We start from the raw sequence: 20,459 nt of genomic DNA on the forward strand, positions 1-20,459 counted from the left end.
GTATTAGTGTAAACAGGGCCTAAGTGTGTGTTTTTTGCGAGCGGGTTTTTGAATAGGGGCGGGGCAGAGGATCGTGATGCCAGCTCAGCATTGTGACTTCTATCGGACAATGGCATCGTCTATCAACCCAACCCTACTGCACGGTACTCACGAACGTGCGCAATATACTGACACTGAGGAGAAATTTTACATCGTCCCTTGATAATATTCTGACTGAACCACTTAAGGCATATGGTCTGTTTTGAGGATGTTTTTGGACTTTGAATGAGTCAGGAACCGTTGCTGGCTCTGGAGGATGAGGGAGCTCTCAGGTATCACCTAACCAAAGGTGTCAAGGGTTTGGAACAACATGAAGATGTGTTATTAATAACACAGTTTAAATTAATGACTAGTCCTTATACACATTATTCAGAATTGAGCTCATAACTGGAATGTCTGTAGCACATTACTGTCCATAGGTGCTCTGTGTTGAGAAGCTTTAATTATGTAAAAATACCCTATAGCAATATTAAAGATATATAGGTACAGTTTATAACTAAATGATTTCATAGAAACCCACCTCTCTTTTTTTTTTTTTGAAATAATAAAAGATTGTTAAGAGAAAAAAAATGTAACATGTTGCGTTGTCTCATATAGTCTTATGATCAGTAGTATATCCATTACTTTTGTTAGGTAAAACAGATTCGTAGATATCAGTTCTTTTCAGAAACCTAAAACAATAAAAAATACTTTCAGTCTACTCCTCTTAGACGTGAAACATTATAAAGGTCATACAATTTGGCAGCTTTTATAATAAAAATACTAAATCCAGTTCTTGTTACATCGATTAAAACAGAACAAAAGTCCATACGTTAAATATGGTTGAATGCTAAGCCACGGCCCTCAAACTCCTCCTCTGTTCTAAACAAAGGAAGAATCTAGAAAACAAAGCAACAACAAAGGCATGCGAGCACTGACGTTTGATTTAGCTATGAGGAGAAACCCTCGCCTCAGAAACCCTCAGGCTCTCAGTGGACGCCTATCAACTAAAACCTTCTAACTGCTTCCACGACAAGGTCACATTTTCTACACGTAAGTTTTTATTTGACACCCTCGCAGGATGGAAGAGACGAATGTGAACAAGAACACGACAACTGCACCACTGTGAGTGTGTTAAAGGGTGTCCCATTTCTCCAGGTTATCTCAAAAGGGCCTCCGGTATATCGTCACCAAACACCAACCTCTGACCTGCCTGTGTCTATCTGTCGTTTAATTTGGGCGAATCTGCGCCTTCCTCGTCTTCATCCTTATCGTCTTTTGCCCCGATCAGCCGTTGCCGAGCAAAGTCCTCAAAGATGATGTCATCGTCACTAAGGACAAACAGAGACACATTTCTAGTTAGCTTGTTTATTTTAATAGACAAAAGCTGCATCTGAAATTGCCTACTCCTGTACGTACTACATTTGCATGTAAACTTGCATTACAACCATTGGAAATGTGTGTTGTATCTTCATGGTGAAACGAAGGCATCCTCAATTTAAAGCGATTCAAAGGCTCCTTCAAATGCAGCCTCAAAATGCATCAATTCCTTCCCGGGGTAATGGAAGATACAACCAGAGGTTTTCTACATAAATATAAAAACCACTGCCTCCATGCCTTAATCTCAGGGGCTGAGATGCATTTGTATAAGGTTATTATTAGCAGTATTGTTTATTATATGCATATTTATATTTGTTTTAATAAAAACAAGCTTAGATTTGTCCACCAATGCATATTTTTCCATCCTTAAAATAGCAAATGTGGATTTGGTCATGCCCTTAATGCTTTCGTGCCATGCGCTTTAGACTTTGCGCTTAGATCGTTAAAATAGAGCCCTTTATGTTTTGCTTTCAGTTTTGTTTTTCATTAATAAACTATGTAGTTCTCCACGTCCTTCTTCCCAATGGCCAAATGGCCATCTAACTTGTTACACACATATCTATCATACCCTGACTTTTCCTAAATATGTGTATATTTCTTTCTAAAATTGTAATTCTATTAAAATTACAAAACACAAAAAGCTAATTTTGGGTCAAATATTGACAAACCCAACCACTGGCTTATTTGTTTGGAGTTGGGTTTGTCCATGTGTTTTGGTTTAAATAACCCAGCATTTTTAGAATGTAAATATCACATATATTTCAATAACTAAAACATCCACAACATTAGGCTTTTACCATATTTCAGATCAAATAAATGCAGCACTGATGGGAAAAATCAACACTTGGCTTTTAGAGTACATGACTTTACATGATATGAGTTTTTGATCAAAGAAATAATTGGAAATAAATTCAATTAAACCCGCAACACAGGCCTCTGCATAACTCTGTGTATGATCATAAAGCTCACAGCAGTTTAGTTGGGTAAAGTCCAAACACCGCACAGAAAAGATTTTCACTTACTTTGTGTCAAACTCAATGAGGTTTGTGTCAATGGGTGCATCATTTTCTGGGGCTGAAACAAAGAGGTTGCAGAAAGAGTATTGATTGGCACTCTGAAGGCAATGCACTTTATTTCTCACTTAAATAACTCCTTATGTCCATCTCATGAAGGCGTCTGCACAAAGAGATGTTTCTGTTTGACAAACAGTACATGTCAGAATGCTAAACTCTCAGCTATACAACCAAACATCTGCAAAACATTTCCAGTCCACTACTAAAATTCTGTGACTTTCCAGTACACAGTACACTACTAAAATTCTGTGACTTTTCCAAGACTTTTCCAGAACTTTCAAGTTAATTTTCACGCCCTATTAATTCATGTAATGTCTACGTATACATGGTAAATAATAAGAAAAAGAATGCATAGTCAAATTTATTACAGCATATCAATATTACAGCAACAATCTATTTAGTGCATATGTATTTTTATAGTTATGTAAAATAGATTTTGATAATGCTTAAGCAGCACTAATAATGTGAGAGCAAGTTTTTGGCCAAGGACAGAAAAAAGTAAAGACAACTAAGCAATATTAAAGTTAGGGCTGCACAATATATCGTTTCAGCATCGATACCGCAATGTGTGTATCCGCAATAGTCACATCGCAGGATATGCAATGTTGGGATTTTAGTTTAATACAGAGTTTAATCATAATGGAGTAAAAGTTTATCATCTGCATGCATTTTTAAAGAGATCACCCAAACATTACTTACCATTTTAATAAAACCTTCACTTGTTTCAAACATTCTTTTTTTTAAATTGAACACAAGATGAAGATAACTTAATAACTTCAATACTACTGAAACAAGTGAAGGGTGAGTAAACAGAGAGTACGTTTTAATCTTTGAGTGAACTGTCCCTTTAAGGCCTGTGAATGTGTGTGAACATTTCGATTTTTAAACATCCGGCCACAAGCCATTTTTTAATAATAAAGTTTTATTAATAAAGCTAACTTTATTAATAAAAACTTCAATAAAGATTAAATAATATATAATGAACACTATGCTGTGTTGAATATTCAATATCTGGACCAGAATAGTGAATACCTGAAAACTATCATTCAATTCTGTCTTTGCTATATTTTATTTATCTATGCTTGTAAAATATTTGTTATATATTATTCAAGATTCACTTCCCTACAAAATCTCCCAATCAATCCAAATAAACCTGTTAAATCATCTGGTGAAATTGTATTCTATTGTGATGTGCAATATATATCATGGAAATACAAAATATGGTAATGTCAGATTTTTCCAATACCGCACAGAACAAATTCAAGTATACAGATATTTGTTAAACTAATTTCCATGACTTTTCCAAAACTTTGTAGGTTTTTCAGTTTTTCCAAAAGGCCTTGTCAAAATTCCATGACTTTTCCAGGTTTTCCATGACTGTATGAATCCTGTTTCCAGATGTATAACAACTGAAATTCAGTACTGAAATTATAGAAAATATATTTTAAGAATTCAAATTTGATCTTAAAAGGATAGTTCACCCAAAAATGAAAGTCACCACATTATTTATTCTCCCTCATGTGGCTTTAAATCTTTACGGGTTAAAAAAATTCAAAATTCTAATTTTCTGTCACATACACAGCCATAAATTGTACGCAGCACAAAATAATATCTATTAGAATTTAAATTATGGAGTGTAATACGACATATAAACTGAAGTAATAGCTATAGAAAACAAGACCAAATATAAAATATTTACAATTTTAGATATGAAGAATATTGTTATAGAAAATAGAACAAAATATAAAAACCATATACAGTTGAAGTCAGAATTATTAGCCCCCCTTTTTTTTCTTTTTTAAATATTTCCCAAATGATGTTTAACAGATTCAGGAAATGTTCACAGTATGTCTGATAATATTTTTTCTTCTGGAGAAAGTCTTATTTGTTTTATTTCGGCTAGAATAAAAGCAGTTTATTAATTTTTTTAAAAATATGTCAAGGTCAAAATTATTAGCCCCTTTAAGCTATATATTTTTCCAATAGTCTACAGAACAAACCATCGTTATACAATGACTAGCCTAATTACCCTAACCTGCCTAATTAACCTAGTTAAGCCTTTAAATGTCACTTTAAGCTGTACAGAAGCGTCTTGAAGAATATCCAGTCTAATATTATTTACTGTCATCATGACAATCAGTTATTAGAGATGAGTTATTAAAACTATTATGATTAGAGATGTGTTGAATACAATCTTCTCTCCGTTAAACAGAAATTGGGAAAAAATAAAATAAACAGGGGGGCTAATGATTCAGGGGGTTTAATAATTCTGACTTCAACTTTATATTAAACTTAGATATACTATACAAACAAACGTAGAAAACAGAAATGTTTCTAATAAAGTGTATGGTGCATAGAGAGGAAAAATGCATGCTACATGATGGTTTCTTCATTCTGTTAAACACAAAATAAGATATTTTGAAGAATGCTCCTTGATACCCCTTATCGGCTTCCAAGGTAAGGAATAAAATTACTATGAAAGTCAATGGAAAGTCTAGCATTTTTCAAAATATCTTCTTTTGTATTGAACAGAAGAAGCTCAAAATTGGTTTTAAATATTTTTGGGTGAACTATCCCTTTAAAGTATACATTTTTTAAACATTATACAAGATACATCACCCATTTTATATCATAAAATTATATTTTATAAAACATTTTTACATTTAAATGTATGTTTTAGGGTCTAAATATAATAAATCATAGCTTTATACAAGCCGTCCAAAGCGACATGAAAGCAGATAAAAAGGTATTCTGGCACAAACCATCTCTGTAGATCGATTCCTCCAATGGTTTAGGATGCATTAATGTAAAGGGGAGCTCGACGGCAACATCACTGCAGAGGGAGACATAAATCATGGCAGTGAGGCATCCAGTAGACATGCTAACCGAATAAACCCTGGCCTTTTAGGATTCGCTGCTTCCAAACCTCAACCCCACCACTCATGAGGTGCTAACAGAGTGCTGGAACCACTGGCCTAAAAGCATCAGCACAAATGCTCCAGTAATTGATGGCATCTGATCAAGCCTCCGAGTCTGTCTGTGCTTCTGGTCAAGAGCTTGGCTACTTATAGGAATCTATAATGCGCTGGAGTCAGCTGGACAGGACAGACTCTTCAGTATATAGACAGTCTTAATCAATGAGTGTCACCATAGAACTTTGATCAATGGAAAAAAATGACAGCTCTGAACGAATTTTGGCCACAAACTGACGAGCAAAACTAATTATTGACAGCAGAAATAACAGAAATTGGAGTAAAAAATTACTAAGCCATTACTAAGCTTAAATTTAACAAATCTCCAGGACCAGATGGATTTACTGGGGAGTGGTATAGGGCATTCCAAAAAGAGATAATTCCAGTCTTGGTCCGGTCTTTTAATTGGACCCTAAAAATTGCAACTGTTCCACAATCTTGGAAGGAGGCAATAATATATATTATTCCAAAAGAGAGCCAAGATAAGTTACAGTGTGGATCATTCAGACCTCTATCTGTATTAAATGCTGATTATAGATAATATACATCAATTATGGCCAGACGAATAGAAGACTTCATGCCCAACCTGATAAACCAAGACCAATCTGGATTCATCAGTCAGGGTCAAACTAATGATATTAGACGCACATTACATGTCATGAACCATATCAGGAGAAATAAGATAACAGCAATGATTTTAAGTTCAGACGCTGAAAAAGCCTTCGATTCTGTCAGCTGGACATATCTTTATAAAGTCTTACACGAATTTGGCTTTCACGAAACTATAATCAAAAGTATACAAGCACTTTATGATCCACCAACTGCAAAAATAAAGATCAACGGCCACCTCTCAAACTCATTCACATTGAAAAGAGGCACCACACAGGGATGCCCATGGTCCCCTCAATTGTTCACACTTGGAACCCCTAGTACAAAGCATTAGAAAGGATAAAACAATTCAATGTATTGTTATAAAAGGAGTGGAACACAAGATAGCCTGCTACGCAGATGATGTATTGATTTATTTAGGAAACCCAAGCATTTCATTACCCCATCTCATGAAACAACTCCAAGACTCTGGTCCTATCTCTGGATATAAATTAAACATGGAAAAAATATACACTCACTAAAATGCCATACAAAATCATTTAAATATTTAGGTATCCTAACAAAAGACACAGAAAAAAAATCCAAAATATGAACTTCGACCCTGTAATTGCTAAAACCAGAGAAGACTTAACCAGATGGAATTTAATCCCCTTTTTTAGCTTCCGTTCAAGGATGGAAACAATTAAGATGAACATTTTACCAAAATTCTTATATTTATTTTAGTGTTTACCTGAGGAAATACCTGAGAAACAATTCACAGAATGGGATTAAATGCTTTCGCGTTTCATTTGACAGGGAAAAAAGCCCAGAGTACACTTTGAAACATTGAATGAATTTTGGCAGTTCGTTTACACAATAATAGCAATTCGAGGACCTGAAACCTTGACATTGTCTTGTGTGTTCAGTGGATTTTTTAATTTTCAATGGATTTAATTTAGTTAATGTGTTGACTAACCTGAACACACAATTAGAAATACATTTATTACACTATTTATCCATCTTTGTTAGTGTTAGTTATTTAAGTTAAATAACGTTAGTTCGTGTTAACTCAAGCACGATTTTGGATTTGAATAATGCATTAGTTAATGCTGAACTACGATTAATAAACGCTTCACAAGATTATTCATACTTAGTTAATTTTAGTAAACACATTAACTAATGGACCATTGTGGTGAAGTGTCACCTTTGCAGTTGTTTCATGGATGTTTTGAACATGGATTGTATTGATCAACTGTATGTAAACGTTTCAAAAACACACAAGAAAAAACCTTACATTCCATTGCTGTTGCGTGAACATTCAGAGATCAAACACACACACACACACACACACACACACACACACAACAATAATTTCTGGTAGGAATAAAGGTAAGACATTACCTTGATGCAAGATCTCCCAGAAGCCTGAAAAAATAAAAATAAAACACAAAAATTACTGTAAATGTGTACTGATCAAGCCATGTTGGTTTAAAGTGTAACTAATTATGCAATTTAAAATGATCCTCATTTTGTTTCCACCAATAGCTTTACATGCATCTGAGGTAAAATAAATAAATAAATAAATAAATAAATAAATAAATAAATAAATAAATAAATAAATAAAAACATTAATCTGATCATATTTTCAAATGATTTGTTTGATAATTTTCCAAGATTTCCTAACCCCAACTTTCTGAGATCCTGCTCTGATTGGTCAGATTACCCAGTTTGTTAATGCTTCCTGAAACAAAATGACCACTATCAGCTACTGTAGGCACTGATTGTTTTGATTTTATTATATCAATTCAAGTCCTTGTCCTATGATGAAATATCGGAAGAACTTATAAATCAACCTAAGCCTCCATTACAAGCATGATATGAGTAGGAAGTGTCCACTGCTACATTTTAATCAGTCTGTGATTCATTATCCTATGGCTAGGGCCAGACAGAATCTGCGGACATTGACTATTTCTGCTCAGAGTTTTGTAAACAAATCGATGGATTTATGTGGAAAGATTTTAGCGGTATCATAACTACAAACTTAAATAACTTTACTGAAAAACCAAACTAATACCTTTTTATCTTTTATTTAACATTTACAATGAAAATCAAATTAGATCCACTTAATTGATAAACAAAGCAAGTCTCTCATATAATATCTCTACTAAAAGACAGAAAATATGACTTTACGTACTGTGTTGTAAACAAATCCTATGAACATTTTATAGTAGTGAAACTAATTTAAAACTGAATAAATATACATTGGTGACGCAGTGGCGCATGAGTGTGAATGAGTGTGTATGGATGTTTCCCAGAGATGAGTTGCAGCTGGAAGGGCATCCACTGCGTAAAACACGTGCTGGATAAGTTGGCGGTTCATTCTGCTGTGGTGACCCCGGATTAATAAAGGGACTAAGCCGACAAGTAAATGAATGAATGAATGAATAAATATACATTGGCGACGCAGTGGCGCATGAGTGTGAATCAGTGAGTATGGATGTTTCCCAGAGATGAGTTGCAGCTGGAAGGGCATCCGCTGCGTAAAACACGTGCTGGATAAGTTGGCGGTTCATTCTGCTGTGGCAACCTCGGATTAATAAAGGGACTAAGCCGACAAGTAAATGAATGAATGAATGAATAAATATACATTTACACAAGTAAATAAATAGACTCAATAATGGGCTCATACTGTAGATCTAATAACTGCGTACAAACCAGTGTTTCATAGAAACAAACAGTTGTACAGTATGCATGCACAATTATTTCATGCATTTACCAAAAGGGTTTTTCAAAACATTTAAAAGCCTTTAAAGAGACTTCATTAGGTGAACACTTGACATTCTGTTAACCACCAGTACAATCCATTAAACACAATGTACTTCAGTCCATCAAAGTCCGCGCCAAATCATTTTCAAACCAAAATGAAAAATTCATTCAGAAATAAACTGATAACGCATCTTCCCGGAGCAAGCTGCATAGTTTGAGGTATCGTTCATGTCTTTTGTACAAAATATACACATTTATTTCAGTATCATACGCCACAAAAGATGTCAAAACTGCACACTTACCCTCCGCGAGACACCACCAGCTTCACTTTCACCTTATAAGATACAATTATGCCAAGAATCTCCTTGTTGGCTCCCTCTCGTAACCTTTTTAAGACAGCAATACCATGAAGAAAAGAATGAATAAACCTGACAAGACGACTTTTTAAGACCATTTAAGAACAGTATGAATGAAATGTCAGATTATAGAGGGCTAAACGCTAAGGTTGGATAAGTGTGGCTCTATTAAAAAATAATTAAATCTAAATGCAGTTATTTCTTAGCCATATATTTGAAATAATCTGTCAAAACAAGGAAACTCTAGTTATATAGAGTACATCAGTGGTGTAGTCAGGGCTATACGCACGTATACTCAGTATGCCTACTTTTTTCCACTAGCTGTTTGGGTATTATGACTTCTGAGGATCAATAATTGCGTATACCCTCGGTATACTACTTGTTTTGCTTTTTAGACTTCCCCTTTAACTGTATACCAAATTTTTTTTAACTCTCATCCTAATTTGTTGCAATTGGTGCATTTTTGTTTATATTTTGCACCATTCCCCGCCCCCTGACCACAGCAGCTGTGAGAAAATTTCGTGGGTTTTTCAAAGTTAACTGAATGATGTCTCGCTGAAATGTTCAGGTAACATTATAAAACAGCATTCAAGAGTTCCCACTTAGATATGCTTGGCGTATAAAGCAGGTTTGGCATGCTGTCCCGGGAGAGAACCCTGAGCTCGGAGATATTTGAGCCCAGGGCTCCCGCCCGGTCGATAAGCATATCAGGAGATCCGAGATCAGGTAGGTCTCGAGAGCTCCCCCTTTAGAAAAGGGAGGAAAAGGAGGAGATGGGGTGGAAGGGGGGATTCTTCCAAACGAAGATAAAAACAGTAGGGAGAAAATGATCCATTTATAGTAAACTAGGATCACTCTGATTGGATTATTACTGATTACAGATGAGCGGCCAGACGTGCTCAATCATATCACGTGCTCCTCTCCAAATTAGTTTATGAAACTTCACTAGGCGGGTTGGGTGGGTAATAGTACACCACCTTTTTTTTTTTTTAGGACTACACCACTGGAGTACATACACTTTTTTCAGCTTAACCAATCAACAATAAACTAAATGTGTGTCCAGGGATGTGTCCTCACCAGGTAGCAATAAATACACAGAGAACTTATAAACTAATGTTATAGTAAGGAAGATAATCAAACCATATTGCTAAATAGAGTTAATAAATAAAACTTTTGGCAATGGATTGTTGGTGAGTGGATGGGTGGTGGATTGATGTGGTAGCTTTACATGAAAATAGGAAAATTAAGACCATTTTAAAATAATACACAACATACAACACAATATTTGAGTGAACTCAAGACACTTTTGCTTTTAAAATGTAAGAGTTTTAAGACACCCTGCAAGAAACACCAAGCACTTTCGAATGAATGATGAGAGATTGCACTCACAGTGTACTTGAGGCTAAATTGGTGTCTTCGTGTTTGAGTTTGCCATCCAGAGCCAAGCCACGCTTCTCTCGGTTATTCGCAAGGAAAGGGGTGAGGGTGTAAACTTTACAAAACGTTGCACTGGGGGCTACGATATCACTACAACATAGCACAAAGCAAAGAGAAATCGATCAGATGTGAGGCTGCGTTTTCATACAGAAGCTGAATATTCAGATCGCTGTTTACATACTCTGATTCCTCTATCGCCACTGGACACTTGTACTGGGCAGTGTTGAAGAGGCAGATATCAGCATACTGACGCACTGCAGTGATTGATAGAAAATAAGTGTTACCTATGAAAGTTCTTCACTGCGTAGTAGTATAACTGAAAGACCATTTACTATAAATAACTGAATCACCTGAAATCTTTATTTTTTTGACTGTCTTGTTTGTGTTGTTTGTGACATGGACATTGACACTGATTGGTTCACCATGATAGTAAATCTGAAAGACATTATGTAGAACATTAATAGCACCATGCAAACAAAGCTGTAAGTGTTCACTCAGAAAATAGTGCAGAGATGTTTAAAATGACAAGTGAAAATTGATTTATGTAAAGCCTGGCTCACAATGTGCAACTTCGGCCATGATTAATTGCAAATTCAGAGAGCCGTTTTCAACATCTCATGATTCCCCCATTCATTTAGATAGGATTGTGGTCTTGGGTGAACTGTCAATGGACAGTGCAAATGGACAGTGCAAATATGAACAGACTTTTCTTGAAAGGGACTTTGAAAATCGGCAAAAAATTAAAAGCGCTGGGGTGAGAGGACTGTAAATGAGAACCACTGTAACTGTTAGATTGATCTGTGACTGCGTTTGATCATGTGCAGGCGTGATGTACCCTACTGTAATTAGTTAGTTTACTTGTCAAAGCAGTAAGTAAATCAGCATACTATCATCTCAAAAACATTGCAGGAATTAGAAGCTTTGTTCCCAGTGAGGACTTAGCGAGAGTTCATGGTTTTCTCAGCAGCAGGGTGGATTACTGTAAAGGACTCGGTACTGGCCTTCCCAAAAAGACAGTCAGAACGTTTCAGCTCATCTAGAACACTGCGGCCAGGATTCTAACCAGAAAATCAGAACACATCCAACACAATCTCACAGCAATTTGTAACTTTTGGATTTAGTGGCTAATTCATACGAATTCGTACGATCTAATTCGTACAATTTAGTACGATTTGCCCATCCGCCAATGACGGTTGGGTTTAGGGGTGGGGTTAGGTGCCACGCCTCCTTTTTAAAATCGTACAATTTCGTACAACTGAACTCGTACGAATTAGCCACTAAACTGACAAAATGTAAAATACTAACGTTTTCTCCTGAGATCAGGCTGAGCACATCACACCTGTCCTCAGGTCTTTACACCTGCTCAGTTACATTCAAAGTAGATTTTAAAGTATTATTGTCTATAAATCACCAAGGACCTCAATACATTACAGATATTCTTACTGTTTACAAACCTAATAGATCACTCAGATCTTTAGGATCATATAGAGTTCAGTCAGAGCAGGGTGAATCGGCTTTCAGCTACTAACAGCGCCCCCTGCTGCTGGAATCAGCTTCCAGAAATGATCAGATGTGCTCCAACATTAGGCACATTCAAATCAAGACTGAACACACATCTGTTTAGCTGTGCCTTTACTGAATGAGCACTGTGCTACGTCCGACAGATCGCAACATTGTGTCTTTGTTTTCTTTTTCATTCTTTTATAACCTGCTTTAACACATTTTAATCTGTTTTTTTATTTTCTTATCCTTGTCTTTTTTTATTCTTGTTTATGTAAAGCACTTTGAATTGCCACTGTGTATGAAATGTACTATATAAATAAACTTGCCTTGCCTAAAACTAGTTTCAACACATTTTAATCCATTATTAATCATTTGAATAACTTTTATTCCTGTTTATGTAAAGCAGTTTGAAATACCATTGTGTATGAAATGTGCTATATAAATAAACTTGCCTTGCTTTGCCTTTTGCCTATTTTAAAGACATTTCATTGTGTGGCTAGCAGCATACGTACATGACCTAATGAACATGTGGATATACAGTGTTGGCATTCAGATTAAAAACATGCTTACTCTTTATTTTTCTTTATTTATTAGGTTTGTTTACATTTTTCTTCTTCTTTATTGCTGTTTTAGTTTTACATTTTGTCAAGGGCATTTGTACTTTGTCATGGTACACTCCTAAAAGTCAAAGTTGCAAGTTAAACAACAGGATCTTAAATAAAATTGATTGATCATTGGTATAAAATAGTTTTGATCAGTCGAATAATTGATAAATATATTTTTTATTTTAATTTCTAAGTTGTTGTTGTTATTATTAGTAGTCTTAGACATACAGTACAACTACTACTATATGTATAACATTAGCTGTGCGTTACAAATATCGACATATCGATCTCCGAAGGCAACTTCAGGGTGAAAACAAACATGACTGCCATATTGAAGTGCCTTTCCAATCTGAAGTGCTCAAAACTGGAATCTTCGAAGGATTTAAAAGAGTACAAATGATGGATATATCAGGCACCCATGATCCTTTGCACAGGGAAGTTGTTTGATGTCACACAGACAAACAACTGGAGGCTCGGAATTTGACTTATTTTTTCTATTGGCAATACTGTAATAGTTATAAATAAAGTTATAAATAAAATAATGATTATAAAATCAATTAAAATGATAAATACATACATGCATAAATGATTAAATAAATATATTTTTTGCACAATATACTCATATTTCCAAGTGTTTTGTGGGTGTTAACTAGTGGACTAAAAGTGCGATGAAAACACACCTACTTGGATGTCTCGTTATGTTGACTGAAGTCTACCCCTACAGCCTTTATCCCTTCAAAGCACTCCAAGGGGTTAAGGCAAGGCAAACCTTATTTATAGACCAAATTTTACACAATTGCAGTTGGTCTAAAGTGCTTTACAATAAAATAAAATATGTAATAAAAGAAAAAAAAACTTGTATTAAAATATAAGAAAAGGAAAAATAAATATGTATCTATGCAATACTAAAATACAGATAAGAAATAACATGTATGCATCACTCAAAGACAAAGGAGTAAAAATAAGTCTTTAAGTTAGATTTAAAAGCATCCAACAATGGAGAATATCTGACATTCAGAGAGAGACTGTTCCAGAGCCTTGGGGCCGCAACACAGAAAGCTCAATCACCTTTAGATTTGCAGCGAGACCGAGGGACAGACAAAAGAAACTGATCATGGAACCTTAACGGTCTACAAGCTGTATATGGCCTAATAAGTTCACTGATATAGACCAGGGCAGAGTTCCTTTACATGTGAAAAGAAGGATTTTAAAATCAACTCTGAATTTTATAGGAAGCCTGTGGTAAAACCTTCAAAGGGATCATTCCATAGGGACGAGCCCTTCTGAATGAAATGCAACTTTGGTCTTCATCGTTTCAGTTGTAATACCCTTGTTCCATCACTAGATGTACTCATTGACACTGTCTTAACTTAGGACATCAGTAATTAGCAGAACCCTGTTTGATGTTGTCTTAACTCAGTCAATAGTCAGATATTTAGGCTCACTGACAACAGCTGAATAATCAAGACAATCTCACCTCTTTGTCAAGCGAGGCCTCCAGGTGTAAAGGTTTGTCTGACATGAGAAACTGCCTTGTGGTTTCAGCCATTGGCTGCGGGCCCGGCTTCTCTGGAGCATACTGCACTTTTCTGATGACAAGACGCACTGAATTCCTGTTAAAGGGCCAATAACAGGAGACACAAATCATCGTTTGTGACATTTATTGACTATTCTCCACCAGATCCATTTTGGAGTGGTTTCTAAGTCAATAGTATGTTGTTACAGTTATTGAAATGTTTTTAGCAAGTTGCTATGTGTTTGCTAGGTGGTTCCTATCCCAGTCTCTCTCTTTGTGTATGTGTATGGCTATTGTTTTATACAATAGAAGCCAAAAAAATAGCATATGAGATAAACAGTATGTCTGAATCAGGTGAAACAACACAACTGATGAGGTTTTATTACACACATACGTTCAGTGACAACTTTTAACACAGTCAATATTGTTTACCACACTACTTTTGAATATCCATTCTGAAATCACATGCAAGAGAAAACAACATTAGCATAGTTTATTTGACGGTGAAATAATGTTGTACTTTGATAGTTGTTTTCTGCTAACATGGTTTTACTATTTAGAATTTGTAAAGAAGATTTCTGTGAAATTACATTATTAAGAAGAAAGTCCCAAAGTTTAAATATAAAAGCAACTTTACCTCAATAATAATGTGAGTTTATGTTTGAGTATGTGCAATAGTAATAGTGACTGATTTAAACAAAAACTATTAATGCATGTATTAAATGTCTTTTATTTTCTGCCTGCTAAATGGAAAAAAACTCATTTAAAGTTGACAAATTAAATTAGAAATCATAATAAGGCACTTTCTCAAATGTATTCAATCAAAGATTCAACAATCACACAGCAAAATCAGCTTTTCTTGGAGTTTTTGTCTTGTTTCTTATATTAAGAAGCATTTTGGAAGAAAAATATTGTCTTGTACTCAGAAATATATCAAAAATCACTTAGCTTTTCCTTAAAACAAGCCCAAAAATTTGCCAATGAGGTAAGAAAATCAACTTATTTCAAATCGAAAACAAGATTATTTGGTAATAGTTTATAATAACTACACACTATAAATCATTTATTAAGCATTAGCAAATAGTTAATTCATTATCTGTTAAGCATTAGCTCTACATTAATAAGCGTTAGTAAGCAGTTTATAACTGCAGCTACAAATGCTGCATTCTTGACTTACAAACACATTTATAATGTGCTTAATAATTGTACTTTCATACTTAGTTAATGATTTATTTTTCATTACTAAATTAAGTATCGCATTATTTACAAACCATTTGTATTTAAGAGTAGTTGAGGGTTTTTAGGATCATTCAGAATGAGTTAGTAAATTACTATTTAACTATTCAACTATTCAAATCAACATTTATATATCTTATTATTCAGGCATATACTAATAATAATCTAAAGTGAGGACTATTTATGCTTTATAAATCCCTTATAAATGACTTAATTTAGTAATGAATAATAAATCATTAACAAAGTATGAAAGTACAATTATTAAGCACATTATATAGGTGCTTATAAGTCAATAATACAGCATTTGTAGCTGCAGTTATAAACTGCTTACTAACGTTTATTAATGTAGAGTTAATGCTTAACAAATAATGAATTCACCAGATGCTAATGCTTAATAAATGATTCATGGTGTGTAGTTATTATAAAGTGTTACTGATTATTGTGCTTCTTTTAAGGAAATTTTGACAATATTTCTAAAAACAAGACAATATTTTTTGTTTATCTATAAAAAAACACCTCTTTATTTAAGAATTTTGAGACAGTGGGACTATGAACAATTCAAAAGGTCAAAATGAGAAAAGCATTTTTGCAAAGCCTTGATCGTCTTCCATAATTTTCATTCCATAAATAACATTCCAGCAATTTTCTACAAAAAAAAAACAAAGTTTTGTAAGGCTACGTTCACACCATGGGCGATTTTAGGATTTTCATTTTAGGGGGGCTCAGCTCCATGTGAGGAAAAAAAACATATATATATATATATATATATATATATATATATATATATATATATATATATATATATATATATATATATATATATATATATATAACCCTAATGTATTTATAAGTAATAATTTGATAGTAATACACTTAAAAATGTTGGACTAATATGGTAGGGTTGTATGCTAAACTAGCAGTATTGCACTGTATTGTATAGACGTGCATAGGCATTTGAGTTCTGAATGAGCCAAATAGGCTCAACAAACCTGTTTACTGTAGTAAAAGCAACTTTATATGTTAAAGTACAGTTTTTGTTTCCACGTATTTAATAAATAAAACTGCCACGTTTCTAATTAAATGGCACACATATAAAAATCTATCATTTTTATCCTACAGGCTATTTCACATATTTCACGAACTGAATCATAATATTACAATAGGAAATATTTTTAATACAAGTCAACACATGATGTTTCTATCTCTGTCAGTGACTCTGTCAGTTAAAATGAGTACATTCACTAAGTGGTTCTGTCACTGTGTTTAATCCTTTCTGTGCATGACTGTGGTATAGATAATGCCACATGCACTGTAATGTGTTTCATAATGGTAGTTTATTTTGAAATAAAAATAGTAAAATGTTCGTTAAGAGTTATATTTTCCCTGGAGGAAACAGCTGTGATTACGAGGTGAGCTCTGAGGAAACAGGAAACCCGATTGCTCCTATCTGACATTGGGGTGCAAGTGATAAGTGTATCCAAAGCAAAGAACTGCAAACAAGCATATTTTATAATAATTTATCGATAAACACACACCTTGTTCTCTCGCTCTGCACAGCTGTAGTTTGCTGATCAAATGAAAAACGAAAGTCGGGAAGGAGCCGAATTCTGCCACCGTCTTCATATAAAATTTAAAGCGGACTGAGACGATAATTTGGTCTACAGTTTATGAGCTAATTGCAAAAGTTTTAGGGGGCTACAGCCCCCCTAAAATAGGCCTAGCGATGCCCATGGTTCACACTGCAGGCAAATGTGGCCTGAATCAGATTTTTTTGGCCACATGTGACTCTGATCTGTTTTTTGTCTTGACAGTGTGAACAGCTCAAACTGCATCTGGCTTTTTCACTTCAGATTTGTGCCACTTTCATATGTAGGATTAAATCAGACACAGATTTGTTGGTTTGCAATGCGACTGCAGTGTGAACGGTTATGTCGGATTTCATGTGACTTTGACATAATCTTTGAGCGACATGCGTCATCATTCTGTGCTGCAAACATCATCTGCTCCTCAGCAGTGTAGTACACAGGGCGATTACTTTACCACAGAAAGTTGGTTGTTCATTTTGAAAAAAATCTTGAAGGCAAAACTGGTGCTTGGTAACCAGTCTAGTTTACGATTGGGACACGGGTTGATCGCGAAGCTTGAGCGTCGGGTGGTGTTGCGGATAGGTGACCCGTGCGCAAAAGGAGGGGGCACTTTCATTTTAAGAGGGAACTTTCTCTCAGAGAGAAAAACAAGGCAGGTGATCAAACACTGCATGTGGCCGATGTTTATAACGAAGTAAAATTAAATAACTCTGCAAACAGAGATAAACCAACTCCGCCTTCACCGTTCAGTCTGCGGCTGCTCATTCACCCTTGATGAGTTCACTACACCGCTGGTCAAAGATGCGCACCGCGATTGACATAAATCAAAAATGATCAGTGTTTTCAATCACAAGAGACTTATTTTAGGTTTCAAATGGTGAAAAACACATTAGTATTAGCAGAACAATCATTTACAGTTGATATACGCTATGGTTGTCTGTGAAAAGAGTAATAATCATAGTCATAATCATAATATCGGTTTAGGATCATGATCTGTTCACACTGAAAATCTCACACTGCCCACATTAATAACAGCAGCGTGAACAGCTATGCAAAAAAATCAGAATTGAGAAAAAAATCTGACTTGAGCACTAAGACTTGCAGTGTGAACGTAGCCTACGTGTTTCTGAGTTGGCTGTCTGTACTGTATAAGCCTGTACCTTTTGTGGATTTTTTCTTCAACATTCTCCGCACAGAAAGCTTTGACTTCGAAGTCAACCCCGCAGGCCTTTATAGATAAGAGAAAAAAAGCGAGAGAAACTGAGAATTTTTACCTATCAAAACCAATGTCCTTTACAGTATTTCAGACGTTATTAAAAGATACCTTTCCTGTGTCTTCTGGCCCTGGTTGTAACGTGACAGAACAGGGTAAGTTTGGAGGAATCTGTGAGGAAAGATTTGACATTTAATTCAAGATTGAAATCGTAGCATGAATATAATGAAAAGACCAAACTGGATGCAATAATCTCTGCTCAGCATTGAATACAGTTACAGTCAAAATTATTCACCCTCCTGTGGAGTTTTTTTTTTTTACCTTTACTATTATTAGCCACCGTAAGCAAAATATATTTTCCTAATTACCCAAACTTGCCTAATTAACCTAGTTAAGCCTTAAATGTCACTTTAAGCTGAATACTAGTATCTTGAAAAATATTATGTACTGTCATTATGACAAAGATAAAAGAAATCAGCTTTTAGACGTGTGTTACTCAATCTAATATGTTTAAGAAACTGAGGAAAAAGTAGGAGGCTAGTAATTCAGATTTTTAACTGTAGTTGGCATTACATGAGGATAAATGAGAGTAGTTTGACCTCAAAGGTGAAGGGGTAAGCATGCTCTCCGAGTTTCTTTATCAGTCGCTCTTGTAGACGTGTCAAGCTCTTTTTCTCTTCAGGGACCGGAGGAAATGCCTGGATGTTTGCCACAAAGAGATCTTTGCGAAACGTCAAGCCAAGAACATCCAAGTCCTCCCGTCCATAGCGGAAGGCACATGTCAGTGTCACAAAAACTGTGGAAGAGTAACAACAAAAACAGTTTGATAATTATATGCACTACGAGCAATTCTTTTCTTACTTAAAGTTTTGGTCTTGTTTCTAGTCCAAATATCTAAGATTCTTAAACCAAGAAGCATTTTCTAGACAAGCAAAAAATATTGTCTTTTTTTAAAAGAAATAATACGTCAAAATTGAGTTTTTTTTTCTTAAAACAAGCAAAATAATCTCATGTAAAAGTGCAACACGGTTATTTTCTTGTCTAGAAAACGCTTCTTGATTTAAGAATTTGAAGATACTTGGACTAAAAACGAGACAAAAGAAGATCTAAGAGAAAAAGCCTTGTTTGCAGTGTGGTTAATGGATTTACAGTGAACTTTGTACTCCCAGTTCCTAATAAAAGAAAACCAGCAACAGAATATTGACATACAGTAAGTGTACAAAACTATAAAATGAATGCGTTTAGCACTGCTCAGATATTGGACTTAGAGGGATGTGATATTGGATATGAGTGATGTTTGAGTTCATATTGAGATTTGTGGTTTATGACTGCAGACTCTGGTCAAATATGAGTCTAGTTTATAATGATTTCTTCTCAAGTAGATGTGAGATCCCTCAATTTGTTTCAAAAAGTGAAACTTGTATGTTATATTAGTTCACTACACACACAGTGAAATATTTCCAAGCCTTCATTTGTTTCAGTTTTAATGATTATTGATAAAAGATGAAAAAACTCAAATCCAGTATTTCACTCAATTAAAACATCATGATAAAGTTCAACATTGTAGGCTCCCTGTGTCTCAGGCTAGTCCGCTAATTAATGCAAAGTAATGAAATTGTCTTAGTGGGCTTCAGATTCATGGCGAAAGAAGGTTGTGCAGAAGACCATCACTGGAACTTAAATGTCAATTGCAAAAGAAACTGGATATTAAGTGCAGTTCAGTATCGAAGTACACTCTCAGAAATAAAGGTACGAGAGCTGTCATTTGGGTGGTACCTTTTCAAAAGGTACACATTTGTGTCACGGTTCGGTGAGGGGAAAAAAAGGGGCGAGGACCCAAGTGCAGGGTAAATAAGTATTTATTTATAATAAAACAAAATAAAAGGCAAAAACAGCAAAACAAACTACCCCGAGGGGGGAAACATTAACAAAACAAATAAACCAAACTAGACTGGGCTACGGACAATTTAGCTTCACCTATACCGCATGTCGTTGGACTGTGGGGGAAACTGGATCACCCCCACAACAGCTCCACACAGAAATGCCAACTGAGCCAGCCGAGGCTTGAACCAGCGACCTTCTTCAACCCACTGCACCACCGTGACGCCCCGATTAATAATTATTTACTTAATAAAATAAACATAATGCAATTTTAACTTAAGATTACAATAAATAACAACAAGCAAGACATTAAAAATAAATGAAATAGA

At 35.0% G+C, this 20,459-nt stretch overlaps 1 protein-coding gene across 1 annotated transcript in view; it reads right to left on the bottom strand.

Moving 5' to 3' along the window:
• Positions 1 to 619: 619 nt before the first annotated feature.
• Positions 620 to 20,459, bottom strand: part of arrb1 (arrestin, beta 1) — a 58,369-nt gene continuing 38,529 nt past the window's right edge. Inside the window, exons 5-16 of the mRNA XM_056474412.1 lie at positions 18,849 to 19,045; positions 18,361 to 18,420; positions 18,197 to 18,264; positions 14,176 to 14,311; positions 10,941 to 11,025; positions 10,772 to 10,844; positions 10,543 to 10,680; positions 9,100 to 9,183; positions 7,433 to 7,456; positions 5,234 to 5,304; positions 2,421 to 2,472; positions 620 to 1,349 (exon numbers count right to left, since the gene is read on the bottom strand). Of these exons, the coding sequence (XP_056330387.1) occupies positions 1,238 to 1,349; positions 2,421 to 2,472; positions 5,234 to 5,304; positions 7,433 to 7,456; positions 9,100 to 9,183; positions 10,543 to 10,680; positions 10,772 to 10,844; positions 10,941 to 11,025; positions 14,176 to 14,311; positions 18,197 to 18,264; positions 18,361 to 18,420; positions 18,849 to 19,045 (1,100 nt within the window). The 3' untranslated portion in view covers positions 620 to 1,237. The remainder of the gene's footprint in view (positions 1,350 to 2,420; positions 2,473 to 5,233; positions 5,305 to 7,432; positions 7,457 to 9,099; positions 9,184 to 10,542; positions 10,681 to 10,771; positions 10,845 to 10,940; positions 11,026 to 14,175; positions 14,312 to 18,196; positions 18,265 to 18,360; positions 18,421 to 18,848; positions 19,046 to 20,459) is intronic.

The sequence above is a fragment of the Danio aesculapii genome, chromosome 15, assembly GCF_903798145.1.
Source record: "Danio aesculapii chromosome 15, fDanAes4.1, whole genome shotgun sequence".
In the NCBI taxonomy this organism is placed as follows: Eukaryota; Metazoa; Chordata; class Actinopteri; order Cypriniformes; family Danionidae; genus Danio; species Danio aesculapii.